The following is a 13,670-nucleotide window of genomic DNA, read 5'->3' on the forward strand; positions in this document are numbered from 1 at the left end:
TGCGCAGTGCGTTAGTGAAGGCAAGCAGGCAGATATGCAGATATGCAGAGACTCCAGCCACACGCGAGTGCGCATGGGATCCCGACCCGGTAGATTTATACGTGTAAAAAGTTACAAACAGTCCCTTTAAGTTTTATTTATTTGTTTATTTTTTTTCTTATTTTATTTCATTTTTCTCTCCATTTTGTTTTATTCATATTTCATTTTTATTTTATTTTGTTCTGAGGAAAGGGAAGAAAAAAAAAAAAACTCCTCAACTGGCCGAGCATGGGCCATGATGCCTCAAGACCAACTGGGCTCCTCCTCCATCTCCTCTCTCCTCCCTCCAACCATTTCCTATGGATAGAAAAGGGCAGAAGCCCTAAGCTATCAAACCAAGCTCACGAATTTACGAGTACGAGTGGGTGACACTGTGGGTGACACTGTGGGTGACACTGTTGGTGACACTGTTGGTGACACTGTGGGTGCTTGTATGAGCGCAGGTTGAGAGAGGAGACAGGTCACTTTTGTTCCACATAAGAAGAAAAAGAAGAAGCAGAAGCAGGGCGTGGCCTCTGTGTGTCTGGATTACCATCTGAATGCAGCTCAGCGATGTAGAATCAAATCATATACCTCTGTTATTAAATCTTTTACGACCAAAATCTTCCACGTTTTCCCAACAGCAGGCAGTTATAGGTCCAAACAGCCCAACCACACCCTCTCCAAACAAAGAGGCTGCAGGCAGCTCCCACACAAACCATCAATCAGGGCTTGGCTACCAAAGTGTCAGACTGGGTCAAGAAAAGGATCAACATGTTAATAGCTGTAACACTCCACATCCACCTCCAGAAAACACACAAACAACTTTTAAATATGTCTCAATCAATTAGAAGAATGCAGCAACAACACTGTGTGTAAACTTTATTCCTCTTTCTGTATATGCATGACTTGTGCAGATAAAGGGAGTGCTTCGTGTGCAGCTCAGGCTTTCCGCTTTGACAAAATCCAAAGTTGACACCATGTTGGGACAGAGCTCAGTGCATCATCATCATCATCATCATCATCATCATCATCATCATCATCATCATCATCATCATACAGGGACTGTCCAGCACAGGAAGTAAACGACTAAACCGTCACCGCTTCCAGCAGCCTCGCCTCAACACTTTGCTGTTTATTATTAACCTGCTGTTTTTTGCATTTTTTGTCATTTTTCTTACAAAAATTATTATGCTTTTTTTTTAAGACTACAACTACACACTATAGACAATACATACGGTATTCCATAATATTTGACTTCTTTGATTAGTTAAGGTATTTCAATATATCTTAAATTATACAATGTTTTCAGTACAATAATGATTATTTCTTTTTTTTTGAACCACCAGGATGTGAGCTATAATGTTCCCCCCTCATGTTTGTCACCGTCTTTCTGTTAGTCGGGTGAGAAAGTTTTCATCGAACATCACTTCGTTTTTGACACAACATTAGTAATACTTGATATACTTGAGTGTAACATGAAAATTGTGCTCCTGGTTGCAGCATTATAGTTTGGCAGCACATGCACAGACTACAGCATATAGCATGTTTTTGTATCATTTCACCTCCTTTCTTTCTTTCTTTCTTTCTTTATGTCTTTTTGTCACAAGCATCCTGAAAGGTTTGCGGCTGCACGGGGATGGATATTTCATTGAGTGTCTCTTGGTTTTGGTGTCGTATCCCTCGAAGGCTTTAGAGGCTACACACACACTCACACACATACACAAACAGTACCGTAAATCCGTACAGCAAACACTTTGTACCTGTCGTGAGAGGACAAACAAAACTATTGCACAGTAACCGTCTTTCTAATCAGAGCATGAGACAGTTGTGAAATTAAACACTTGAGTCCGTTTTTTTGCCACCTCCTCGGAGAGTATAAGGCCGTAGCAGTGCGCCTCCACTCCTCAGTTACAAAGTCTCTTCCTCATCAGTGCTGCATGTCTAGGAACAAAAATAAAAAAGCTGCTCTATGGTTAATAAAGTCTACATGGAACAGCAACAGGACAGAGTGGTTTGGTGGTAATGTTCATATCTTCTTCGGTATGTTAGTTTCTCTAGGAGCGGAGAGGTGACTTCATGCTGTGTGGATCAGTTATAATGTCCGAGTGGGAAAGAGAAGAGAAGAGGGGAGGAGAGAGGGTCCAACAGCCTCGCGAGAGCCAGTCCTTCTGCTGTGTGTGTGTGTGTGTGTGTGTGTGTGTGTGTGTGTGTGTGGAGAACGTAGACATGACGGGTTTCTATTGCAGTTTCAGTGGAGTCTCGTTGGGAATGAAGGCCCAGTTAAGTTTTCAGGAGAACCAGAGCAGCGCGGTCCAGTGTGGTTCAGGTCTGAGGTGTGTGAGTGTGTGCAGGGGGAGAGAGGAGAGGAGATGGGTGGATGTTGTCTCTACATGTTGTTGAAGCCGTAAGCGGGCTGAGCGGGGAAGCCGGCGGGGGCGGCGGGGTAGCCGTAGCCCGGGTACCCTGGCTGGGGAGCCGCAGGAGAGGGAGAGGGAGGCAACATCAGCTGCTGGCCTGAGCACACAAACACACACAAACAGGGTTACATGCTAATAGACAAACAAAAAATACAACTAAATGCACATTGCTGTACTGTTAATGTTCACTGTCTTTCACAGAGATCATTTGTCAAACTGTTTTTACCAAAATGGATTTCTTTGTCATCAGGTTTTCAGTTAAAGCTGCAGTTGGTAACTTCAAGCAAATATGATAAAAAGTTATTTTTATCAAACTGTCACTATATCCTGACACTGCCTCCTCCTAGTTTCCACCGCACCCGAACAAAAACAACCAGAGCCGAGCTTCTCTAAAGTAGCTGTCTATCACTGTTCGCAAAACTCGCAAACTCCGATCAAACTGCCAGACTATCTGTCAAGTTTCTGTTACTGTAACGCCTATTTCTCGCCTGAATTGTTTTCAGAAACATATTGTAGTGTACTGATTAGCTGTAAAATTAAAAAGTTTGCTGTGAGCGGTTGTTGGTTTTTGCTTGACTGCTTGTGTGCTTCAAGTTTCAGTGAATGGCTCATTACCTTCATCCAATCTGTAAACCTTTGGTTAATGTTGACAGACATTTTCTAATCAGGTTTTACATACAGTTTGACACACACACAGGTAAATACAGCAGCTCACAGCCTGCTGTTATCACAGCGGGAGGCAGTTTTAGGCCTGTAGACCTACCAAACACTATCGGCTGAGGCTCCGTCACCTCCTCTTCAGTTTTCCTCTGGCTGTCGGCCTCCTCCAGTTTGTCCACCTGAAGGCAACAAAGAAAAGAGAAGAGATCAGACGAGGATCACTCACACACTGAGCAGAATAAAAGGAAGTACATACATTGTAGGTATCCTGCAGAAACCTTGTTACTCCATGTACTCTGCTTGTTTAAACTTAAAGATTTTAAATGCACATTTAAAAATGTGTCCCATTAGTGACATTATATAAAACAATGTCAGCTGTCAATAAAAAAGAAAATATTATGAATATAAGATTTTTGCCGGACACCTACAATGTAGTGATCACAGTGTGCCAGTTATATTTAAATTACTATGTATTTGGTGTACTACAATAGACCATAAACTCAATACAATATAGATAACACGGTAGACTTATCACACCCAATTCTGAAAGACAAAACTACACACAGTGCTTCACAGTGCAGCTACGGTTGGTTACCTGAGAGAAGATGCCATGCAGGTTTGGTGAGAGTTTCTAACACAGCGTCCAGTACAAATGTTAAGTCAACAGTTAAAGTTAAAGGGCCGGTTCACCCAAATCACAAAAAAACAACAACCACTCAACCCCCTAGTGGTATCTGACCATGCACTGCTGAGACTTCTACTCCTACTATCACTACAATTCAATAAAGTAGAATAAAATTCAATTTATGCTGCTAGAAGCTGAAAAATTACATTTAATAAAAACCTCCAAAGCAACGTCTCTTTCCAGATATGATGTCCTTGTTGTTTCCAATTAAAACTGTTGACAACAAGGTCTGTGGATTATCATGAATAACAAGATAGCAAGGACATCATATTTGGAAAGGCACTGCTATTGAGTTTCTAAAATTACATTTTTTTAATGTTTTGAGCACCAGAAATAAAAGCAGATTCACAACACCTACCTCAAAAACACAGGAAATAATCCTAAAACTACATGCTGGCTAGATACCACTGGGGGAATATGTTTGTTTTCTTTTGGGATTTGTGTGAACTGACCCTTTTAAAAGTAAAACATATAGTGGGATTCAAGGTTAAAGAAATATTACATTGTGTATTAAGTAAAGGAGGAGCTATTCATGCCTATATGCTGACATTTGCAGCCATTCACAGTTAACAGTCTCATATCAATTAACGACAATCACAGCTTCCACATGCATCCTGTCAGCAGGCCCTCCTGACACAGTTTCACTGAGTCTATTTCATTAAAATCAAGCTACATATTAGAATATTAGCCAGGCATATAGTGTTTGTGCGGTGAGCTGGGTGTACTGCCAATCTTCCTATAGACGCTAAGTGCGAAGAAATGATCAGGCATTGTGCTTCAACTGCTGAATACAAAAGGTTTCTGATGTAAGTGGAGATTAATTAAAAAACAACGGTTCTGTTAAATTAATCTGGTTGTGTAATGTGAGTCAGAATTTCAAGAAATGAAGAAAAGAAATTTGGACAAAATAGTGAAATGGTTAAACAGCACTTTCCTGTATATGACAACAAAACATTATATAGAGTGTGAATAAAAAATTATTTCTGAAATGCAGATTTGAAAAACAGGATTCATCTAATAGAAATGGATGTGATTTTAGTATAAAACGAGACATCACTTGGCTGTGCTGCCTGTCGATTGCCAACAGTAAGATGTCAAAAAAATGTCTCTCAGTGTCATGATTCCATAACAACCAGTCTGACCAATCATTTATGCAATAAAGCGTTTGGTCTCTTGAAAATAAACTGTATGATGAGCTGAAATAAACTAAGAGAATATCCGCAGAGACAGAGGAAAAGGTGTCCCCATAACCTGTAATTAGTGTTTGTAGCCCTGCGCTGATCATATAGTATAACAAATATACATCTAACAGTTAAACATCTGAACCTAGAACGTGTTAACCTGGAGTTAGAAACATGGGGATGCATCTAACAGGTCTGGAGTGGCTCGCTCTCCTGGAGTCTTTGGAAAGCATTAGCCAGGTTTTATATTATACTGTATCGTACCAAAACATCAATCTGGTGATTTTGCATCAGCACGACAATAGTCAGGATTTTAAAAATGCCACTTAACACGAGATGCAGCCCCAAGAGAGAGGAGTTAGAGGGTGAGAGGTATCTGTTAGGCCAGGATGGACTGATCCTGGAGAACAAGATGGTGCACAGGCTTTGGCTCCAGACATCAACACAGCGTTTAAAGTTAAAGGGGCTCTCGACTGGTTCAAGACTTTCACGTTACACCTCCTGGATACAGTGAAAATCTGTTCAACCATCGATCATAAAATGCCAGAAAGTTAGGAGTCTATAGAAAATACCGTAGAACTAAAATACTTTTGTTGCATATTTACATAAAAGCAGCAGCTAAATATATTTCCGTTGTTAACATACAGTCCTTCATAGTGGTTCTTAAACCCTTTTAGTCATAAATAACGATAACGATTATTTAATCTGTCGTTTATTTTCTCGATTACTCGATTAGTTGTTTGGTCTATAAAATGTCAGAAAATGATGAAAAATGTCCATCAGTGTTTCCCAAAGCCCAAGATGACGTCCTCAAATGTCTCGTTTTGTCCACAACTCAAAGATATTCAGCTTACTGGAGTAAAGAAACCAGAAAATATTCACATTTAAGAAGCTGGAATCAGAGAATTTTAACTTTTTTTTCTGTAAAAAATTACTCAAACCGGTTAATCAATTATCAAAAAAGTTAAACTAATCGATTAATCGTTGCAGCTCTAGTCACAAAACTGTTAAAGCTGCTACTTCAAATTGCAATAAGCTATTTCCACATTTAGCCTGTTGTTTTATATTTTTGCACTGAGCATCACTAGACACCTCATTTGCCTTTTTTCATATTTTCATGAATTTGTTTCTGCTTCGCTGCTGAAAGCCTTTATTTGAAAAATGCTAATTCTTTAACCCATAATGTACCAGCGAGATAATCAGGTTCCCCAGGAGGATATAATTTAGAAACTGTTTCCAGCAGATGAACTCAAAATGTATTAAAAACATGTTGTTGTGTTGGCGCTGAAGTGGAACAAAAGCCTGCACAGACCACCACAGCTCTCCAGGACCAGAGCCGGTTTAGGCCGTTATACTCAGTCTACAGTCCATGCTAGGTTCCTACATCAGAAACCTGAGAGATGAGTTACAACAAAACAACAGACAGAACACGTAAGAGGAATAAAAAAGAGGGCCAGAGACCGTCACCTTCGCTGCAAACTCATCAACCTGGAAAAGAACCCAAAGAGATGACCTCGAGTGACCTCACATGTCTACAGGTCGGCATTTTAGGAAATCATGGTGACCAGAGGGAGTTCACTGGTAAATATGCTTAACTACCATTACGTAAGAAACTAAACCTCCCTGTATGACCTGTTTTTAAATACCTCCAGGAGATATTACAGACTACTGTCCACCTCTCACCTGTCAGGAATTTAAACAATCTACAAAAAATAAACCAGTTTTAGTGCAAAGTAAAAATGCAGAACTTGTTTCCTCTAAAAAATATACAATAATTAAACCTACTTTTACATTTAAACAGAAACTTAAAATGAACAATAAAGACCATTAACTCTTTGTATTGCTCTTCAGTGGAGCACTAACCTTCGTCAGGTACTCCCTCATGACCTGGATGAAGTACGGCATGGCAAAGTCCATGATGTTGTGCCTCCAGGCCAGCTCCAGCACCACGTCAGGGTGCAGCAGGTCGTAGGAGGCGAACAAGCAGGCGGCAAAGCACTCCTTCCTGTCCTCCTCCAAGAACCACTGGAGCAGAGTCTCCGCCAGCTCGGCGTCCTTAGACTCTGCGGCGTACAGCATGGCATCCTGGGAAAGACAGGAATACAGTGTATGTAGTAGTGCACTGACATGATTTGCTTGATGTTAGTGTTACTGTCCATGTATCCCCATCTCTAAAGAATAAACAAACAAACAGCGCCATCTATAGGAACATGGAGGTACGTGCAAGAGCTTTTCTGTCATTAAAGGTTTCTTTTCTCACCTTGTAGAGTTTGTCCTTCTTGCAGAGCTCCACACTCTGTCGCCAGCGGTTGTTGCCTTTGTACAGGTAAGCAGCGATACGTCTGAACTCGATCAGCTCGTGTTTCTCTAACCTCTGCGCCAGACCGATGGTGTCAAAGTTGTCATAGGCGTCGATGGATGCTCTCAGGCCCTGTGGATAACACACAGAATAAAAAAATATCACATCACAGACCAGAAAGTGAGACAAGAGATACCTGAACCAGTTAGATTCTAGTAACTGGACCTCAGCAGTGCCACTTAATGACCACAGAAGCTGGGTATATTTATTACCAGAGGTGGGACCAAGTCATTGTTTTGCAAGTCTCAAGTAAGTCTCATGTCTTTGCACTCAAGACCCCAGTCATGACGTGCTCGTCACCAAATGTAATGCCATTTTAACAACAGAGTAACTGGCGCCAACTGGCGCTCAGTAACGTTAATAAACGTTAGTTCTTCATGGTTTTCTCCTGCAACTTGATTTGATGCTGTTGGATCGGTTCAAACAAAGTGGATCTGGGTAATTCAGTGTAAGATAATCAAATGCAAGTCCCAATAATATTCACCAAAAATAAAGAGATAAACAACAAAAGATAGAAATTCCCCACGAGTAAATCCTCTTCCTAAACAAATATAGGATCTTTGTTCAGTTGGTTCAGTTTAGTTATTTCCTCACGAGTAAGTCCTCTTCCCAAACAAATCAATAATGGATCTCTCAAAAAGTAAATAAACCCAACATCTCTGATGCTGTCGGAGTTACCCCCGGTAACGGGCAGTTGATCGTCTTCGTGCACACACTTTTTAAATAACTTACTTTTTAATTTTTGGGTTTGGGGGGAAGGTATCAAGTCCAAGTGAAGTCACACGTCAGTGGTGTTAAAGTCCAAGTCAATTGCAGGTCTTTTTTTTATTTTGTCAAGTCTAAAGTCATGAAATTCGTATCTGACTGGAGTCCACACCTCTATTTATTACTAAATGAATTTAATATTTTAAAACTTCCCCTCAAACACCATCTACAGTGAAGCAGCTACTGGGAAAGTCTAAGTCCCTTTTCATCAGGTGTTTGCATCATTTTGTCTACTTTGTATTATCAACATGAATGGCTGAGAGACCTGGTAGTCTTCCTCCTCTGTCAGCAGGTTGTTGAGGGCTTCGTTGACCGACTTGTTGTTGGTATTCTGGACTGACCTCAGGTAAGGCTTGACCAACTCCAGCTGGTTCATCTGATCGAGAAAAAACAACCCAAATCATGTTTGTCTCTGCATACTGAATGTAAAGAAGGTTTGGTTCACAGAGGTTGACCTCGTCGCTGGTTACCTTGCTGAAAAAGTTGACGGCTCGGCTGTGGTCCAACCGCGGGGACAGGATGGTCAGCAGGTCATTCAGTAGGAGGGGTTTATATTCCAGGTAGAAGGAAAGAGATTTATAGTACAACTCCACATTGGCAACCTGAGGAGAAATAATCATACATATCAAGATTACAAAACGCAAAGATGTTTGAGAAGAAAATGAACGGTTCAGTCACTCTTTTACCTTAGCAATAATGTCCTTGAACGGCACTTCTTTCCACGCATCTGTCGCATGTGACATCATCGTGATGGCAGCGTTGTCAAACTCCTCATATTTATCGTAAAGGAAAACAAGCTCTGCCCATAAATGAGACTGCTCGGCTGCACGAAGGACCTGCAGAACACAGAAAACACAGAACAATGTCATTCAGGGTTCAAACTGAAGCACTCTTTCATGACTGTCAAAGCTTAGTTTGGTTAAATTCGTGGACTCAGATTTGGTATTTTGGGGTAAAACTTGACATTATATACATCATGTCAAAAGACAGACTTAATTTGAAACACACACAGAGAGAGACATGCTGTACCTTTGGGATGTTGACCCTGGACCAGAAGAGCTCCAGGTGCTCCCTCATCTTCTGAGGTTTGAACTTGGAGTAGAGGATGGCGAGCTCGGTGAACATGCCCATGTGGGCCCGCTCCAGACCCAGCGCGGCCTCCAGCAGAGCGATGAGCTCCTCAAAGTAGCCGCGGTCCTGATAGTAGCTGATCAGGTCCTCCAGCTCGTCGGCGTGGATCACGATGTGAAGGCCGCAGATCTGCGCCAACCGAAACTCTTCGCCGTCCACACACGCGAAACACACCTGATGATCGGAGAGAGGATATGCGTGAAATCTTCTGTCTATATCAAGGTTATAATAATTTTGAATTTTGAATTAGTTTTTATTTTATTTTATTTTTTACTTTTCAATTTCATTTTAGTTTAGGTGATAAAATCTTCTGTGATGGAAAATAAAGAATCCCAATTGTCACAGTTTAAAAGAGGCTAAAGGTGTTTGTGTGCCAGTTACCTCCTTCCATGTCCGTGTGCTGTTGGCTTTCCTGGCGCTGTCCACAGCAGCCTGGTACTCTCCCAGGTGGACTAGCGTCGACGCGAGGCGAGCAAAGTTGGACACATTGTTGTATAAGAGCTTGGCTGCTTCATACATGCCTTCATCATAACATCTATCGCCCACCTGGAGAAAGAGAGGGAGAAATTAGCAGGTAGATATACAGCTACTAGAACTACAACACTCCAGCTGTGGTGTTTTTCTAACCTGCTGTATGTGAGCATTGTTGGGCCCGCTGATGAACTCCTCCAGCTCAGCCAGACGGTTGGTTTTAGCTAAAGCAAAGATCAGCTCCGTCTCCACATACGACTCTCTGGCTTTCTTTCGAGCCATCTGGAGAAATTTAACCAAGTCCTCCCAGTTATCTGCAAAAACACAAAACCTCAAAGATCAACTCAGATCAATCACACAGGACAGACGATCAATGTGAGTGCCAATCAGTCTTACTGTTCTTGCTGGCTGCGTTGACCACCTCCATGTACGCCGAAGGGTCCACAGCTTTGATATACGAGTCAATGGCCTCCTTCACCAGGTCTCTCTGCAGCTGAGCTCTGGCTAACTGGCTCCACACCGCAGGCTCATTACAGCGCTCAGCAAACTCATAGGCACGATCCAAGTTCCCAATGTGCTCTATCAAAACCTGGAGAAAACAGGAGAGAGATGCTTTAAATGATCTGATATACAGGCACGTACAATGAGATTACGTTTTTTAAAAAGTCCTAAGAGAGATGCACTGACCTGCAGCATTAATTTCCAATACAGATTCTAAATACTCAAATGAATCAATACTTTTAATGGCCTGAACTTTGGAGAGAATTGCACAAATCCTTTGTTAACAATGTGTAAGTGAATAAATTCCTTACAATAAGAAAAATATGATCAAAATTAAAAATGCAACTTGTGCTAAACAATGTTTCTATCTGGGACGTCTTGCCTTAAAATCAGTGCAGCTGAAGCAGTAATACTGTTATTCTACCTGTATTGCTGAGGTGTTGACATCGAACTTCTTGAAAATGGCGAACGCTTCTTCAAAGAGCTCATTGCTGATGGCGATGTTAGCGATGTCTGGAGCGTCGTAGTTGTCTAGTTTGTTGATGTACTCCATCACACGAGTGCGGTCGGCCTTGATGGCCGTCAGAATCAGCAGGTTCTGGAGGTTTCTGGGAAAATAGAGGGAATACTTGAAAACAAGTATTGTGGTTAAATTATTATGATGCCTAACAAGCTGTACGTCTGCTGTACCGGTGTTCACTGAAGACGGAGTTATCAAGCACAATCTTCTCCAGCAGTTCGATGAGCTCGTTGGGAAGGTCTGCAGTCATGAAGGCCTTGACGGTGACTGACACCTCCTCTGGGTCCTGGGTCTCCGACAGGGCCGTCTGCACCACCTGAGATCAGATAGAAAACAAACATAAAACACTATTCAATCACAGCCTGCATCACTTCAGCTGGAGGACGCCTGACCTGGTCGATGAGTTGTCTTCTGAAGGGGTTGTTCTCTTCCAACACGTTCGCCCAAAGGTCCGGATCTTTCCGTCGCACCAGATACCGAGCCTCGCTCTTGAATAAAGAGTTCTCATTGCACACCTGAGAAGAAAAGATATAACGTGATTAAAGATTCATCAATGCTGGAGTTATGTAAATAATCATCTACTTAATGTGATCTACACACTTTGATGAGGTCCAGGTCACATTCTCCTCTCTCGTAAGCAACACAGGCCAGGTGGGGGTCCCTCTTCTCGCAGTATTTTCCCACCACGGCGCTGTCGTAGAACGTGTTCTCCTTCAGGAAGCGCTCGGGCGTGTTGTTGCTGTCGATGTAGATCTTGGCCAGGGCGTTGTGGGTAGCCGGCTCCTCGCATCCGTCGTGGATACGGGATTCCAGCCACGTCAACAGAAGTTTTAACCTGAGAAGATGAGGGAAAAAAACGCACTGTTTTGAATATCATCTTAACTAAATCACATAATATGCAGCATTTAGAAGAATCTTTCAACTAATGTGCATCAATATTTAAGGGAGAATGCTCTCTAACCCTCAATTATGTTACTGTTACTGTAGTGTAATGCACAGACACAACACTAGATGTCAGTGTTGTGCATCCAGCAGTGTCATGCTATACTGGAAGTATTCATGTTCACATTCACTCTCTAATACAGAGGTGTAACAATGGGTTTGCAATGAAAATAGCTTCGCTGGATAAAGAAGAGCACATTTGTTGAGCCTTACTGAGTATCTGCGTAAAACACAGGCCTCCAAAAACCCAGAGAGAATCAACATCGGTGGCACCTTGTGTGCTAAAATGAAAATATTTATGCCATCTTCTGTAGTGGAGAAACTGCTGAGCGAACACAGAGCAAAAGACAAACACAAGAGCCCACATATTTCTTCATATTTACTTATCTGCATATTTCAGTCACCTCTGTTTGTCTTTCGCTCTGTGTGTGCATTCAGTGATTTATGGATATCAGACGCTATAATAAATATTTAAATTTCTGCAAGCAACGTGCGTCTAACTTTATTTCTGTTGATCGTCTCGAGCAGTATTGACAAAAAGATGATTGTTTTTCATGTCTCGTCCCAGAAATAATGCATTACTACGATCTTTTATTTATAGATCAATTTCTCTCTGGAATAATTTGCCTCAAAGTCTCTGCTGCATTGTTAGTAAATCAATGTTTAAAAAGAAACAAATGTTATCTAAGACTGTAATTTGTTTGCTGTGGTTGTATTTGTTTTGTTTGGTATGCAACCTCAAGGAGTCCTATTAAGTTTTATCTGTAACTAGTTATTTTCTAAGGTTTTTATTTGTATATTTGTATGGTATCTTAACGTGGGTGTTTTAGCTGGTTTAGATTAGCTGGTCGCTATGGCACCAATTAATGGGTATCCTTAATAAAATGAAATCAAGTCAGTATTTATTTTTTGACTTCTGTGACTTGAAGATCGCCGTTTTCTGTCTGTACTGGATAAACATACGGTATGAAGCGGTTCAACAGAACATAAACTGGTTTTGTCTTTCAGTGTAAGGGCAGCCAATATAACCACTACATTACATTTTTAAAGAGGCTCAATTAAACACCTATTGGGTACCTACAGAGATGCATAAGATGCTTTTGCAACAGGTACCAAGTTACTTTGACACGCAAGTATCAGATGTTGCATCCAATGAGACATACAGAAGCAACTATGCAAACTGACAAGAAATAGCGGAAGTAGGGCTGCACAATTAATCCAAATTGTATCAAAATCTCAAAATAGCCTATTGCAATGTTCAAATCGCAGGATGAGGAGGAAATCGCAATATTTGTTAAACAGGAAATGTTTGTCAAAATACCATTTTAAATTAAATATTATGGTGCAGCAGAGATGTCCTGGCCTCCACGTCATATTCTACAGACGTAAGAAAACATCTTTGTTTGGTACAGATTCCCTCAAAAATCACACCATAATTACTTCAATATGTTTTTCAATGAAAATGGGACTAATGATGTAAAATATATAATTTCCTATAATATCGCAAATCATATCGCAATTGCAATATCAGTCAAGATAATCGCGATTAGATATTTTTTCAACATCATGCAGCCCTAAGTGGGAGTCATTTATCATTTACCTGTTCCTCTTCTCTACCTCCTCCACCAGCTCATCGGTGGAAAACTGCCCTCTGACCACCATGATCAGGTTCTTAATGACATCCTCAGTAGCGTCGACATCCAACAGACCGCCTATCACCACCGGTAGACGACTGGGGTTCACCTGAAAACATGTGCAACGAGTTGAAAATAAAGATGTCAACATACAGCCCAAATATGGCTCAAATGAATATAAAGTCTCAGCCGTAGTGTTGATCTTACTTTCTGTACGTAGATTTCAATATATTTCTGCAGATTGTTGCGGTAGAGGTAGAGCACTAGGTCGTGGACGAAGTCAAAGCGATCACACACAATGATGAGAGGAAGCTGGTCTGTTAGCTTGGCCTCCTAAAAATAGAAGAAACATGAGATTAAACTGCATCAAACGGGTACTACAT

At 41.3% G+C, this 13,670-nt stretch overlaps 1 protein-coding gene across 4 annotated transcripts in view; it reads right to left on the reverse strand.

The window, feature by feature from the left end:
• Positions 1-1,611: 1,611 nt before the first annotated feature.
• Positions 1,612-13,670, reverse strand: part of cltcl1 (clathrin, heavy chain-like 1) — a 30,637-nt gene continuing 18,578 nt past the window's right edge. For 2 of the 4 annotated variants that reach the window (XM_074639289.1, XM_074639287.1), the window contains exons 15-32: positions 13,495-13,620; positions 13,254-13,396; positions 11,312-11,546; positions 11,104-11,226; positions 10,882-11,027; positions 10,616-10,799; positions 10,087-10,279; positions 9,847-10,004; positions 9,601-9,765; positions 9,118-9,393; positions 8,775-8,924; positions 8,559-8,690; positions 8,354-8,464; positions 7,225-7,395; positions 6,828-7,049; positions 6,426-6,452; positions 3,202-3,277; positions 1,612-2,535 (exon numbers count right to left, since the gene is read on the reverse strand). In XM_074639289.1, coding sequence (XP_074495390.1) covers positions 2,408-2,535; positions 3,202-3,277; positions 6,426-6,452; positions 6,828-7,049; positions 7,225-7,395; positions 8,354-8,464; positions 8,559-8,690; positions 8,775-8,924; positions 9,118-9,393; positions 9,601-9,765; positions 9,847-10,004; positions 10,087-10,279; positions 10,616-10,799; positions 10,882-11,027; positions 11,104-11,226; positions 11,312-11,546; positions 13,254-13,396; positions 13,495-13,620 — 2,766 coding nt within the window. In that variant the 3' untranslated portion in view covers positions 1,612-2,407. The remainder of the gene's footprint in view (positions 2,536-3,201; positions 3,278-6,425; positions 6,453-6,827; positions 7,050-7,224; positions 7,396-8,353; positions 8,465-8,558; positions 8,691-8,774; positions 8,925-9,117; positions 9,394-9,600; positions 9,766-9,846; positions 10,005-10,086; positions 10,280-10,615; positions 10,800-10,881; positions 11,028-11,103; positions 11,227-11,311; positions 11,547-13,253; positions 13,397-13,494; positions 13,621-13,670) is intronic. The other 2 variants (XM_074639291.1, XM_074639290.1) reach the window with 1 other exon arrangement.

Source organism: Sebastes fasciatus, chromosome 6, assembly GCF_043250625.1.
Source record: "Sebastes fasciatus isolate fSebFas1 chromosome 6, fSebFas1.pri, whole genome shotgun sequence".
In the NCBI taxonomy this organism is placed as follows: Eukaryota; Metazoa; Chordata; class Actinopteri; order Perciformes; family Sebastidae; genus Sebastes; species Sebastes fasciatus.